The 15,856-nt window shown below is 41.5% G+C and overlaps 1 protein-coding gene across 4 annotated transcripts in view; it reads left to right on the forward strand.

Moving 5' to 3' along the window:
* The window catches only part of CTNNBL1 (catenin beta like 1), a 173,565-nt gene that overhangs the window by 53,718 nt on the left and 103,991 nt on the right, over positions 1-15,856 (forward strand). For all 4 annotated transcript variants that reach the window (XM_067708096.1, XM_067708097.1, XM_067708099.1 and 1 more), the window contains 3 exons: positions 3,303-3,400; positions 11,128-11,221; positions 14,447-14,538. In XM_067708096.1, coding sequence (XP_067564197.1) covers positions 3,303-3,400; positions 11,128-11,221; positions 14,447-14,538 — 284 coding nt within the window. The remainder of the gene's footprint in view (positions 1-3,302; positions 3,401-11,127; positions 11,222-14,446; positions 14,539-15,856) is intronic.

Genomic DNA, 15,856 nt, shown 5'->3' on the forward strand with positions numbered 1-15,856 from the left:
GTGCAGTAGGCAAGGAGATATCTACTGGACCATTATAAGAAATGACTTTTCTTGGTAAAAGTTAGACATTTATTCTATATATATATATAGACATTTATTCTATATATATATATAAAACGATCACCATTGCCAAATTTTCTTTTCCTTTTTTCCCCCAGGTTTAATGTGACCCATTTGTGAGCATGGTATAAGAATAATCAAAGAAAAATATGATACTGTCCCATAAGACCTTAGAGGCTGAAAAAGGACTTGATCAATCTGAATTTCTGTGGCATAGCTGAAATATAAAATTAGATCTTCCAACCCATTGTGACCCAGAAAGGGAGGATCATGCTGTTGTTAGCTTAAATTTTAGATTTTAGAGGTTTTAGAAAAAATGAAGGCAATAGTGAGGGTTTGGCCATTCTGTGGGAAGAATTGACTAACAACAATCTTTATTATAGTGCTTTCTTATTTTCTCAGTACTTGGATTTACTTGCCCTTTGACATACATGATATCATTTATTCCTTATAGCTACTGGGTGAGATAGGCTGGGCAGAGATCATTATCACCTCTTAACAGATGAGGAAACTAAGCTGTAAGGAAATAAAGGAGCTTGAGCAAGATTCCATAGGATTAACAATTTGGGGACAGTTTGGTTCACTAAAGATACGAAGCAAAGATAAATATGATATGACCCCCGTCCTCGAGTTTGCTCTGACTCTTCATCTATTGTTCTTTCATATATGCCCCACCTGTCTCTTGAGGCTAATGTTTAATTAATCATAGTTACTAAGTACTTAGTGGGGCATGATGTTATTCAGGGGATGTAATGATAGTACTTATTGCATGCCCAATTCACATCCTTGTCCTATAGACATCTGACTCTATGGTGGATGGATGGATGGATGGATGGATAGATGGATGGATGAAATGTCATCATGCATATTAAATAAGCAGGTGGATAAATATAAGAATTTTACATCTCATATGTAAGAACTTTTCAAGAGAATAAATATGGGAGCTTCTCAGATGAGGAGAATGAGGAGTTGTTAGCATTTTGTTCTTTTTCCTGGGATTTTAATAATTTATGATGAAGTAAGTGACAGTCCTTTTCTCTGTTATTATAGTAGGGTCAATAGCTAGAATTTACCTGAATCTAGCTGTTTTCAAACCTGGTTTATACTCCCCTGTGCATTAATATGAAGAGCACGGGCAAAGGTATTGTTTTTGGAATCAGGTGGACCTAACATTCTCCCTTACTATTGCAGTGACCTTTAGATAAGTTACTTAACCACTCTGAGCTTTCGCTTTCTTATCTGTAAAATGGGGATCACACTTATAATGCTGCTGTGAGAATTCAGTAGCACAGTGCTTGGCATAATGATGACTTTTTAAAAATGGTAGTTATTATGATGGCATCTACAGCAGTGTTTAGAGAGGGAGAACTACTAATTCCTACTACTCAGAATTTCTAGAGGTTGGTTTGGTTAGGCTGTTTTGTTTTGTTTTTTAATTCAAACAATTTACATATTTTAGTTTACTATACATCATGTTTGATACATGGTCTTTGTGTCAAGAGCTTTCTGGTTACTTTGTTAATAAAGACTATATACTATACACATGAAGTTTTATCCAAAGACCTTTAATCTCATTATACACATAGAATTTCATAGCACACCCAAGTTTTGCGTATATATTACTTTAAAGTGTGAAAGAATAAGACACGGAAAGCTTAATTACTTATTCATGATGGTCAGCTTGTCAGGTATAGATAAATAAAACAAACCTTTGAATAATTTTTCTTTTAGCAAAAGGTGTTCATAAAATACCTGTAACATCAGTTGGCAGTTAGCAGGTCCTATCATTCTTGTTAATATGTCCTGTATCTTTCTTTTTATTTTTTCTTTCCAGTTTGCATTGAAACTGCCCTGATTCTGACCCTTGTCATCTCACTTCTGGACTCTTTCGTGTGTTGTAGCTTCGGAGCAGGTCTTCCTCCTTCAGGCCTGGCTTTTCCCCAACCCCCCCATCTACCCACCCCCAAACCCAACACTCACAGTGCTTTAGTGCATCCTGCACACAGCTATTATATTATTCCTTCAAGATATTATTTTCTTCATATGAGTCTAGTTATCACTTTCTCCCCTCCCCCTGTCCCTAATCCTCTTTCTTCTCCTCTTCATATACCTTTGTACATTCTAATCTCTCTGTCTATATTCCTGATGTTTTGCTTTCTAGCCTACCTGCCCTCATCTATTTAGTGGCCTGTTTTCTGACCAGTCATCTTCTAGCAAATCTTTCCTTATTTCCCAGTTCAGTTTGCTCCTTTTTCAGGATGTGTGCAGTTCAAGTTGTCTGTATTCCTCATTTGTTACATGTTGGTAATTGCCTGTGGTATATAATTTTTTTAAATGTCTTTAGTTACCTTAACTTCCTCATTTTATCAATGAGGAAACTGAGGCCCAGAGTGAATAGATTTGCCTTTGTCACTATCACAGTGCTTTACTCATCATAAGCATTCAGTAAATGCTGGTTGACAGAGCAAGTGGTGTGTGTGTGCGCGCGCGCGCATGTGCGTGCGTGCGTGCGTGCGTGTGTGTGTATGCGTCCAAGGTGAGGGAAGGGAAACTTAGTTTAGTTTGGGCTTCCAGTTTCCAAACATAACTCCTCTTTTCTCTCCTTCATGTTTTCTTTCTCCTGTATGTCCCTGTCTCTCTCTTTTTGCCTTGTGTTTAATCATCATTGTTCACCTTCCTTTTATGTCCAAAGCAACATGGTATTTAAGAGGAAGGGAGGTTGGTGGGGTCTAGCACAGTCCAACGAAAATCCTTCCCTCTACAATTTAAACCTATTTTGTCACGCCCTGATTTCTGAAGACTCCTTGGTGAACACCAGCCATCTTATCTCAGAAGAAATCATTACTGTCTTTGAAGGTGAAGTGTAGAAGATAGTTAAGATTATACTGAGTTCCAAGAATTTAAATTATGAGGTAAGGTTAAGTGTGTTGGCCTTTTTCTCACTGGAAAAGTGACCTCCCAAGTGATCTATTTGAAGTTTTGAAATTTATGAAAATGCACTGAACCTATGGACTAAGTTGCCAGGAAGGCAGCATAAGGAAAGGAACTAAGTGAAGCAGTTACCAACATTTATTGAACACCCACTGTGAGTAGAACCTTGTTGAAGAGATGTTAATAAAACTAGAGTGTATCAAAGGTAAATGGTGATGAAGCGATTGACCAGGAAGTGGAAGGGAACCAAATATTTTAATAAAATGTCAGTTAGGTTTTCATATGTATGTGTTACCCTTAACGTTTTTCACATGTGTCCATAGCTGTGGTTGATTTGCTTCAGGAATTAACAGACATAGACACCCTCCATGAGAGTGAAGAAGGAGCAGAAGTACTCATTGACGCTCTGGTAAGTTACGTGTCCCTCTGGGGTTTTGCAGGTGTGTGTACGGTGTTGGCATCCTCCCCACCATTGTCTCTGTGAGTGGCACGGGCTGGGTGTCAGGAAGAGCTCTGTGGCAAGGCGGGACTGAATGAGGAGAGTAAGAAAGTAAAGTGCAAAAAAAAACAAGCCAGGACTTCCCTGGTGGCGCAGTGGTTGAGAGTCCGCCTGCCGATGCAGGGGACACGGGTTCGTGCCCCAGAGCAGGAAGATCCCACATGCCGCGGAGCGGCTGGGCCCGTGAGTGGCAAGGCGGGACTGAATGAGGAGAGTAGGAAAGTGAAGTGCAACATGTGGGGTACTTTATTCTTTGGAACTGTGTTAGGTCAGGGGTTGTAGAGTCCTAGTATTTATTAAATATGTGCTGTAGGCAGGCGTTTTCTTGTTTTTTACACTTTATTTAATCCTCACTGTAACCTCTCAGAAGGGTATTACTGCTGTAATTCCCATTTATAGCCATGAAGCTGAGGCTTAGAGAGGCAAAACAACCTGCCCGTGGTCACACGGCTGGGATTTGAACCTGTGTTCTCTTTGACTCCACATTCCTGCACGCCTGCCCTCACTGTGTTGCTTCTGACCTTTTTACAAAGAGTTTTTGCAGCAAAGAGTTTCTTTTCTTCTCTGGGCTTTATAATCCCAAGTGCTAGTAAAGACAGGTATCATTATTATTTGTTGTACAGATAGGGAATCGGAGAACGTTTAAAAACAAGAACAAACCTTCTAGCTCATCCAGGTCCAAGTAGCGGCCACTGACTGCAGAAGACAGGGTCAGCTGATTTCTGTGTTCCTTTTTGTGGAGCCTAGGCAAGGCCTCAGAATCTTCTTCAGGTATTATTCCAGGAAGCAGCCAATCCGAAGAATTTATATGTGAGGTGAAGTGATGTAATCTCATCAACTCACTCTACCCTTGAGGAAGCCCAGGTGCAGAAGTGAAGCCTTCCACTGCATCACTCTCAGCCAGTCCCTGTAACAGCAAAGATGAGCTTCTGCATGTTGGGATTCCCACTGCAGTCCTGTCCCACAGCACCAGTTTCCCTCTTACCAGGCATGGGAGAGGGCCCCAGGGCCCCACAGCTGGCCAGTGGCAGGAGTGACTCTACTCCAGCCTCTTACCCTGACACTGCCTGTGGAGCTCTGTCCACCCACCAAGCTATCTCCCTCCTCAAGTTTCTGTTGATTTTCCATCTTTCTGTTGTCTTCTGCTGTCTGGTCTTTTCTCTCTGGTTAAGAATGTTAATAAGTACTGGTTTTGATGCAGTTTGCAGAGTTTATCAAAGGTCCATGTAGCCACTTGTATTAGAAGCACCTGGGGTGCTTGTTAGGCTGCTTTCTGGCCCCATCCAAGACCTGCTGAATCAGAATGGCTGGGACGAGGGCCCCAAATGATTCTGAGACCCCACTGCTACGCTCCCCACCCCCTCCTCACCCTTTCTGTCTTGAGGTTCTTGACATGAGAAATTTCCCATGTGCCTTGCTCACAGCTACCATTTGGTGTGAATGAAGGGGCTGTGAACCCACTGGATATGAAGGACTGTCTCTTACAGAGAGCGAGGCTGGAGTCCAGCAGGGCCATTTGTGACTGAGTATGATGAAAATTTCTATGGCCGTTTTTCTTTCAAGCTCCTTCCTAGAGCAAACTGCCACTTTCGTAGAATTCAGGACCTTTATTTTTCCTTTGAACCACTGTGCAGACAGAAAAGGGTGATGTCGGGGTGTCCTTTCGTTTGGAGGAGCATCTGAAGGAAGGCTGTGGCACTTGCTCCTTCTCCATGTCCCCACAGTGTCATTTGTGTAGTCTTACCTTTCAGAGGTTAATTACAGTGGCCCTGAGTGAGCCTTCCTGCCTGGACTCTGGGCTGATTTTAATTATCATCCTTTGCCTGTGTGAATAGAGGAAACAAGAGAAGAACAGCTAGCTGGTCTGCTGCCTGTAAAACGTACCCAGAAACAGCAATTCACACAAAAGCCCCCTTTGTGTTTTCTGTGTTGCCAAGCCCACCAATGAAAGCTGGATCTTGCAGATTTTATTGTTTGTTTGGGAAGAGACAGTTCATCCTCAGTCTGGGGAGCCATTAGGTAGCTGCTATACAGGGTCTTCTGTTTGTTTTGTTTAGTTTCTTTCTTATTATATTATTTTAAGCTTTTGACTCTTACAGCTTTATACTGGTGGGGCTGGTGTGAATCACAAACAATTGAACATTTCTAGACTCCCATATATTATTTGCTTATCTGCCGCCAGTCAGGAGCCATCAGTAAATATCAGAGAGCAGAACTGGCAGGTGGTCTTCATCTGTTTTTTTTCTACCCTTGTGCTGCATTCAGGAAGAAGTTTGATAAGTATTCTCATATTACAAGGGCTGAGTTGTCTTCATAGTCTTAATTTGGGGCCAATATTGGAGGCCTGGAATTGAATGAGCAGAGGCTAGAGAACATGTAGTAGAATTTATTGTGATGTTCAGTTTGCAGTTATTGCCTTGGTCATTTTCTCATTTGGAAGTCCTAAGCAATAGAATAGCACATCTGTGGGGAGAGAGTTCTGTCCTGGTATTCTCAGGGATCTTTGGGGTTTAAGGTTTGGTTTATATCCACTGCTATTACTTATGCAGAAGGCAAATATTTGTGCTTTGTAACAAGTTGATTGGGTAGCCTGGGAAATACAGTCTTTTCCGAAGAGCGGGAACACAGGGTATTTGCTTTGATGGCAGTTCTCTGGCATGCCTCTCTTAAGAAGACATTGGACTCCTTGAGAGTCATGATTAGATTACAGTCATTTCCCTACTCCCTAGTCCCAAAGTTTGCCATGCGCTTGGCAATCCCATGCTTTGCTCACATCTGCCCTCAGCTTGGCAAGGCTTGCTTCCCCTGGGCTATCTGGAATACTACTCATTCTTTAAAGCCTCACTTAAACCTTATCTCTCCTGAGTCTTTTTCAGACTCATCACTTCAGCAGAATTTGTGTTCCCCTACCACTGTGTATATCCTGGCACTGTTTTTAAGTTTGTCTTCCCTGAGATGTGATCCCGATCAGGGGAGTGGCCAAAGTGGTGGCTTTGTCACTTACCATCTGTGTGACCTTGAGAAAGTTACCTATCCTCTCTGTACTCAGTTCATTCTTCTGTAAAATGGGGATAACAGTAGTGCCTATTGCGTAGAGCTGAAGTGAGGAATAAATGAGATACTTAGTAGATCTTTAGAACAGTGTCTGGCACAGAGTAAACACCCAATAAATGTTAGCCATTGTCTTAATGAAGGTATAAATGTCTGGGACATATTAAGTACTTAGTAAATGTCAAGTTAAAATGATATATATCACATGCCACACAGTGAAATGTTTGTGAATGTTTGTTGACTTCAACAAACATTTTTTTTCATTTCAGCAAATGTTCAAAAAACATTTTGAACAAATACCCAAAAACATCTGAAGGGTGTGGACCTAAATGAGACATGGGGGGATAGATGTTTAGTTCAAAAAAAAAAAGAGGATGAAATAAGTAATGATGATAATACAAGGCAGAGCATTAAGAATGACTGTGAGAGATGCAAGCTTCTTTGGAAATGAGGAGGAGAGAGCCATCCCTTCTGATGGGGAAGAACCAGGAGGGGCGGCAGAGCTGTAGGTATTGGCCATGGCCCCTGTAGGGAGGCTTCAATGTGAGGGTGCTTGGAGGGGTCACAGCCAGAGGAGGTGGAAATGTGGCTGGGAGCCACCACTTACTATAGTTTCACAATGTGGCTTTGATGTGGAGAGCCAGGAGATTGCCCTATACCCATTCTTGCCCTCAATTAACCCTACGTAAATTTTGAAGCTTGAGCTGGTGGCAATGCCTTTGTGCTGCTCAGGTGAGGCTGAAGTTGGTGGGTTTTTGGTGGTTCTGAGGGTACTTACGTAAGTTTCTGGATGCTACCACTTTTATCCCTTCCCATTTCTATTCACGTCCTCACCTTCATCTGTATTTGTTCTCAAGCAGAATTCATTTGGTCATTCATTTCACTAACTGTTTATTGAATGCTTAGTGTGTTCTGGATTCTAAGAATTGCTTATGTAGCAGTGAGCAAGACTGACAAAGTCTGTTTTTGTGGAGCTCGTATTCTAGTGTCGGGAGAAACAATAAATAAGTAAACGAGAAAACAGGTAATGACTCCTTGTTACATAGAGAATTAACATAGAATGATGTCCTGTAGAGCAACTGGAGAGTCACATCAAATTAGATAGTCAGGAAAGGCCTGAGTTCTGGGTGATGAGAAGAAGCCAGCCATTCAGAATGACCAAGGGCAAGGAATGAGTTTGACATACTCAAGGAACAAAAAAAAGGCCGGTATTGTTGGAGCACAGCTGGTGTGAAGGGAGAGAGCACCGTCAGGGCCAGACCACACTGGGCTTTGTAGGCCTTGTAGTAAGTAATATTATGACCATATTACTATGTGTATTTTCAAAACTTATTGCTTGATCAAGATTCAGTGGGTGTGTGTGTAGGGCAGGGGGAGGGTTTATTATTGTTTTTTAAATATGAAATTTCCAGAACTCATAGTAGGTAGAAAAGCTCCAGTCAAACTCTTGAGAAACCTTGTTGGCAGATTGTGCAAGATAGAAAAGGAATCCTTCAAACGCTCTCATCTCCCCTTTTCTATCCCTTTTTTATTTCCTCATCTTCTCTTGTATCTACCCTCTCTGGTCAAGTGGAAAAATATGACTGATCGTGCCCTTGAACCCTGTCTCAGTAGGACCTGGTGGAGTATTGTTTGGGAGACCTGGTAACAAGGAAAAAGCCAATGACTTATCAGAAAACATCAGGCTTAAGACAGTCATGATTTCCAAGGCCAGGGTTACTCTAGCTGATGCTTTAATCCCTAAGCAGGATTTGATTTTAGTTTCAGAGTTAGTCACAGGTCCAAAACGGGCAGGAAGGTGGTAGACCCAAGAGTTTAGAGGGACAGAATGCTAATTTGTGCTTCTTACTAGATGATATCTGGAGCTATGCATAATATAAATGTTTTCCTGAGGGTTTTCTCAGCTAAATGTATTTTGACTGCTTTGACCCTGCTGCATTCAGATAAAATTGCATTTAACCCAGATAAACATAAAGTTTCACACTTTGCAAGCTTAAAAAGGCTGTCTGTTAGAAGTTAGATTTTTGTAGCAAGAAAAAAAGATTTCCTCTAGCCAGACACCCATTACCAATAACCATTCAGTTCTGGGATTTGAATGTGTTGCTTACTGCCACTGTCCCCACCACTCTCCAGACAGCAGACCATGGGTAACATAACTAAGAATCAAGGAAAGGGGACGGGGGGATAATGCACATAAAGCATCAATAAGCAGTTGAAACCGGTGAGGCTGTTTGCAGAACCGACAAGCAGTGTGATACCCAACAGAGTTGCAGTGTCCGCTGCTTTAAGATTCAGGGAGATTATAAGTCAGTCAGGGTGATTTAGGGAAACACAAACTGTGATATGGTTCATGTTTTTCCCCCAGATGTTTTTCTGTTTTCTCTCACATACCCAAATTGTCCAATTAATTAAGGAAAATATTGCAGTGGATTTCTTTGGTGAAGCTTTTTCTGGCTGTGAGATTTGAGAGCAAGACTGTATATCTCCTTGATACAAGAGAGGGAAACAGCTCTTTCTCGTATTTACAGGAGTTCTCAATTCTGGCATCAGTATCCCCTCCAATCTGCAACTAGTGTCTTTCATTGCTTCTCACACCAGGGCATAAAGGAGAGCCTAGAAAAATCTGCTTCATTCGTGATTCAGGTATCCCAAATTAGTCAACAACTTCAGCTTTTCCCCCATCCAGATGCTTCCCTTAAGTCTCACCCAGAAAGAGTAAAGAGGCCTTCTTTGAAGGTCTGTCCCTCTTGCCATTGTTCCATCCTCAGGCTCAGTTTGAATTGTCCATAGAGTGCCTTATACACAAGTGTTCAGGAGGCATCAGTTGAATGAGATCATTTCCTTCTCTCTCCTTTCTTTCCTCTCCTTTCTTTTCCCCTCATTGAAGTGACAGGATATGATGGGAAAAAATAGTCTCGGAGTTGGTCACTTCTGCCACAAGCTTTGTGACTTTGACCAGGCTAATTAACCTCTCTGGACCTTTGTTTTTCTCACCTGTAAAAGTTGTGAGGATTACATGAGAGTAAATGGAACAGTGTATATAAAAATATGACTACAGGGCTTCCCTGGTGGCGCAGTGGTTGAGAGTCCACCTGCCAATGCAGGGGACACGGGTTCGTGCCCCGGTCCAGGAAGATCCCACGTGCCACGGAGCGGCTGGGCCCGTGAGCCATGGCCGCTGGGCCTGCGCATCCGGAGCCTGTGCTCCGCAACGGGAGAGGCCACAGCAGTGAGAGGCCCGCGTACCGCAAAAAGAAAAAAACAAAAACCAAAAATATGACTACAGTACACAAAGTAGAGTGTTTTGTCAGTTTATTTAAATTTAGCAAAATTACTGAATGTGTAGTATTGCACTTGACTTTGAGGAGTGTACCAAGATAAATGATGGTGCAGTGCCTGCCTTCAAAGAATTTGAGTTTTTCTTAGCCCGTGGGAGATATGAACAGTGCATAATCAGGTATCAGAAGAAGTAAAGGGATAGATTCAAACTCTCTACTTAATTTTTGAACCAGACCCAGGGTAAAGTATGCCGTATAATTTCATTTAATCTTTATGACTTTTTCCCATTTTCTAAGTGAAGAAACTGAGGTGATGAGAGAGAGGATATATCATGGGTATGCAGTAGATCTTATCTTCCAGTATAGGTTTACTTATTGGCTATGACTTAGAAATGTATTACCAGATAGATAATCACTTCCTGATTATTAGGTGTTTCCTTAGTTATCTTCCTTGGTGTGCCTCAGGGTTCCCCAAGGCAGTCTCTGTAAGGGCACACATTGTGCCAGAAGGTAGTGTGAAGCAGTGTAAGCATTATTTCACCTAAGAAGGAAGCTTGGTTTTTGCTTCTGCTGCCACTGCTTAGTAGCTGTGTGGTCTTGGCTAAGTCATTAATCTCTTAAATATCATCTATATGATGTGGCTACTAAAATTTTCCTATAAGTGTTATGTGAATCAAATTAAATAAGAGAAATGTAATTGCTTTCTTATGCATTATGTGTAATACAAACATAAGGTATTTTATTCTGTTAATATTCTTTTCGAGAAGGAGTCAGAAGTTCTTCGAAAGAAATAGTTTCATAAAAGCTTGATGTAGAAACTTAGGAATGTTTTGAGTTTAACCCTAAATTTTGATGTTAGTGTAAATATGGCAAGTAAACTTCCCAACTGAATATCTCTTGGTGCTGTGGTCTAGAAATGTGCTTTTGACTTGAATGAACTTGTGACTTGACTTAAGATGGCATTTTTGTAAGGTGTTTAAATACCGCATAGAAGTAGAAAGAGCACAGGACTTGATTTCAGAGGCCTAGGTTCAAGTGCTAGTATGTCACTCAGTTAAATATGTAACCTTGAATTTTACCTTGTTCCCTTAAGCTTCAATCTAAAGTTAGGGATAGTGATGCCTGCCCCTTCTTTGCCTCAGGGTCACTTCAAACCTCAAAAGAGGTATTGGGATGGGAGAGTGTACTGTAAACCATAAGTGGCAGGTTGTTTACTTTGTTCATTCAGTAGAGGAGTATGGGAATGACAACATTGGAGACTGTTTGTGACATGTATCCCATTCTCCTTTTGCTCCCCTGTTGCTGAAGGTGGACGGGCAAGTGGTGGCACTGCTTGTGCAGAATCTGGAGCGTCTGGATGAGTCTGTGAAAGAAGAGGCAGATGGCGTCCACAACACTCTGGGTAAGGGGAAGGGTGCCAGCATCTTCTGAGTTTCTTTGTGTTTGTTTTGGGGTTTGGTACTCATTTCCTTCCTCCTTCATTACAGAGTCAACAGCAGGAGGGTTTTCCTTTTTTCTGCTCCCAAATGAAGACCCTTGTGTAGATTTCATATAACTGCTGCTTTGGTTTGGCTTGCGGTAATAAAAGCAGAATCATTCCTGGACAAAAACTGCTGGCTTCTTTGAGCAGGCCTTTGCCTTTGCCTCCAAAAGTTAGGATGAAGTCTATGCAGGATGAATTCTTTTTTATTTGCTTTGGAAAGTGTATATTTTACCATTTTTGAATCCCCTTCTGTTGGTTCTTCTTCACATTTCCCTTCAGTGGAACTACAAACTTTTGAACAACTGTATACAGGAATACCTCATTTTATTGCACTTTATCGTGCTTTGCAGATATTACATTTTTACAAATTGAAAGTTTATGGCAACCCTGCATTGTCAGATGATAGTTAGCATTATATACTAATACAGTATTTTTAAATTAAGGTATGTACATTCTTTTAAACATAATGCTATTGCATACCTAATAGACTACATACAGTATAGTGTAAACATAACTTTTATATATAATAGGAAACCAAAATATTCATGTGATTTGCTTTATTGTGATATTCGCTTTATTGCAGTGGTCTGGAATCAAACCCACAATACCTCCAAGGTATGCTTGTACCTTTATAGGACATTTTATTTGAAAAAGAGTATTTCTTTCACTTCTTATGTGTACTTTGCCGTGTAAACTGTGAGTTGAAATATTGCTGTTAACTTGGCTGCCCCTTTATCATATGTTCATTTAAGTGGATTCCTCTGCAATATTTCCCCTCCTCCTCCTTTCTCCTTGAGTCTCTCCAGTCTTTCCCCCTGCAAAGTTGCTGAACCAATAGCCTATTTAAAATCGTGCTTTTGGGTAGTCCTCTTTATCACTGGTCACTGTTTTATAAAACCAAAGGTGACATATCTGTAAGCAGAGCTTGAGAAATGAACAAGGCCCAGCAGAAGTAGAAATTTTGATGAGATTAGATTTTCTCCCAGCTCCTTTGTGTCTAGCACAGATTTCTCTTATAGTTTTATACTCTCTACTGTGAAGATTATCATAAAGAAGGAGGAAGACATGGTACCTAGGGAGTAAGAGAAAACACAACAGTCTGTGATTTGGGGGTTGGCTGTAGTCTAGAGCCAGAATTTGGCATTGCCATCTGTTAGCCTAATGCTGAATTCTGCTGAGTAGAAAGAGTATCAGAAGTCTTAACTGACAGTTAATAAAAAGAGCCTGATGTAATGGAAAAAGCACTGGCCTGGCAGTCTATGAAGATCTGTCTACTTTCAACTTGGTCCCTTACCAACAGCTCAGGAGATTCATCCCTCTTTCCCTTATTAACCATCCGATGTTTGTCAGGCACTGTTCTAGGCACAAAGATGAATTAGGCACAGTTCTTCTTAAGAGGCAGAGTGATGGGAAAGTCTTGAACAGAAAGGAAAGGTAATACAGGGTGACAAATGGTATAATAGTGGGGAGCACTATGGAAGTGAAGAGGAAGGGTCTCCAAGTTGCTGGGTAGGAGCAGGTAGCTGACTAGGGCTGAATATGAAGACAGGTGCATTTTTTAAAAATTATTCATTTATTTATTTATTTTTGGCTGCGTTGGATCTTCATTGCTGTGTGCGGGCTTTCTCTAGTTGCGGCGAGCGGGGGATACTCTTTGTTGCGATGTGCAGGCTTCTCATTGCGGTGGCTTCTCTTGTGGAGCACAGGCTCTAGGCGCACAGGCTCAGTAGCTGTGGCGCACGGGCTTAGTTGCTCCGCAACATGTGGGATCTTCCCAGACCAAGGATCGAACCCGTGTCCCTTGCATTGGCAGGCGGATTCTTAACCACTGCGCCACCAGGGAAGTCCTGACGGGCATTTTGACGGAGAAATGTGAGACGGTCAGGGCAGTATCATTTGTAAAGCCATGAATGGGCAAGGGCTTTGGGGGAAGACTAGAAATGTACTGTGGCAGTGTGAGATATGTGTGGTGGGAGATGGGACCGGAGGAGTAAGTTTGTCCAGATTATGGAAGACCTTCTAAACCCTGGCAGGATGTTTGGATTTTATCCTAGTGGACAATAGAAAGCCACCTAAAGTGTAAGCAGAATAAGATAAAGGCATTGGAGATTAAAATGAATGAGCTGATTTCTTAGAAAATGTGAGAAAGTAATTAAGCTATTAAAATGATCTTCATCTCTCAGGGGTCTCGTTGCTACTCTGCTCCCACAGCTTTGTATCCACTCCCTGAGGGGCTGCCTGGTCATTCTTTAACTTGCCATTGGTGAGGCTGGCATGAGTGAGGAAGCAGATAGGAGGTGTAGTGCTTTCTTCAGCCCTTTCTCTTCAAGACTCAGACCCGCTGGGCGTTGTGCTTAAAGAGCACAGAACTCCGATCTGCTTTATGATAGATAATAACATCCTGGGATGGGGAGCGGATGGAGCCCTGAAGGAAGGAAAGCACTGGATGCTATAGAATGAGACTACAGGTTTGGGTTTTGTTTTCTTAATGTCCTTTTTTTAGCATCGTAATCATACAGTCACTTTTTTTGCCTCCTCATTTAAAAGTTTTCCCTTAAACAGTAATTTGGTTGTTGTAGGAGATAGCAGTACCAGTTATGTTTGCTCCTGAGTACCTGACGGTTACCTCTGCCAGCATGGTCTTTCCCCCCATGCACATTATTTTGTTCAGTTAAGATCATGCTTGCTTCCCTTGCAGTATCCAGAGAAAGAGATCTGAAAATGGATGAATTAGGAGAGGAGAGGGTCTGAATTCATCCCCTGGTTTTTCCTTAAGGCTTCTGCCTCGCCCCCTGTTTCTTTAGTCACAGGTCTCAGGGACTCCAGTACAGTGAGATTAAGAGGGCCTTCTTAGGCAGATATTCACACTGCTGTGGTGTTGTTCCCTGTTAACACAGAAAATGTTTCTCTATTCCTTTATTGAATTCCATCACATTCAGTTATGAGTTTTACTTGTAACATAACGTGAAGAAAAAAAAAAACCATAGCATCTCCCTGGTTAATCTGAAAATGACAACACAGCATCTGGCTGGGAGGAATACAGGGAAGTGGAAAGAGGAATAAAATGTCTGTCTTGGGAAGCAAGCTCGTTGAAGATGGAAACAAAGTTGCCCTCCCAAATTACTGGTGTCTGTCTCCCTTCAGCTATTGTGGAGAACATGGCTGAGTTCCGGCCTGAGATGTGCACAGAGGCTGCCCAGCAGGGTCTTCTGCAGTGGCTGCTGAAGAGGCTGAAGGTAAGTTTGGCTTTGTGGGACTGTAGCTCAAACCTCTCTTTGCTCATGCAAAGCACAGCTCATGCTGGGTCATCGGCACAGATTGTTACTCCTAGGCTATGTGATCTAGTTTGGGAATCTTTTGGCAACTCTTGCCTCTTTCTTTGCTTCTCTTCTTTTGTTTGTTTTAAAAGTACCCTTTAATGCCCCTGAAAATAATATAAACATGTTGTCAACACAAATTCATGTGGTACAGAAGGTTTATACTGAAAAGTTCTCTGCTGATTCCTTCTAGTTCCACTTCTCAGAGACAGCCTCTGTTAACAATATTTTATCTATCCTTCCAGAAATTTTCTGTGTAAATAGGAGTATGTGAGTGTGTTTGTGTGTGTTTCACAAATAGAATGATATATTATTTTCTTTTGCAAGTTGATCTTTTCGCTGAACTAATGGCTGCCTAGTATTCCATTTTACGGTTGTACCAAAGTCAATTTAACCATTCTCCTGTTTATAATAGTTTTTCACTGTTAAAACAATGCTGCAGTGAATATCCCCATGTACACATGCACATTTTTTTTCCCCTTGAACGCTAGTGTTAGTTTATTTGTAGGATAAGTTCCTAGAAATAGAATTGATAGGTCAAAGGGTATGCACATTAACATTTTTGGTAGATATTGCAAAATCTAATAGTTGAGAGGGTCTGTTTCCCTTACCTACATTGGGTATTACCAAACTTAAAATTTTGTCAAACTGCTAAGTGAAAATGTGTATTTCATTTTCATTTGGAATTTTAAAATCGAGGACAGTGTATTGGCTTTCAGTTTTTTATTAGCCATTTGTATTCATCTCTTTTAGCTTCCTGTTTATATCCTTTGTTCATATTTCTGTTGGATTATTCATTCTCTTTCCTTCCTAGCATAGTCCTTTTGACCATCGTTTTAACATTTAGTGCTGTCACAGAGAGTAAATGAGGAAAGGGAGAGGTAAGAGCTTCTCTCAGGATAGTGTTAACCAAAGGTATGATGGAAGGCAGTTTGGAACTGCCTATGTGCTACTGAAATAATCTCGGCAAGCAAGGGTTCCCAACTTTTCAGTGAGAAAGAGGAAGACGTGTTTGTAGCTGGCATGATTCTTTAAGTAGTCCTGGCCTTGCTGTGCTTCAGAGTGTCATAGAGATGCAGAAAGTCTGAGGTGCATCAGGTCCGATTTGTCCCCCACTGTCTTGGTAGGGCTAAGGAAGAAGATTCTGCCTAAGATATCATATGCCCCCATGGTTCCCTCCCTCTCTGACAGTCTAGGTCTTCCCCAATCCTTCTTATTTAATCCTTTGTTCCCATTA

The sequence above is a fragment of the Pseudorca crassidens genome, chromosome 15, assembly GCF_039906515.1.
Source record: "Pseudorca crassidens isolate mPseCra1 chromosome 15, mPseCra1.hap1, whole genome shotgun sequence".
Taxonomy (NCBI): domain Eukaryota; kingdom Metazoa; phylum Chordata; class Mammalia; order Artiodactyla; family Delphinidae; genus Pseudorca; species Pseudorca crassidens.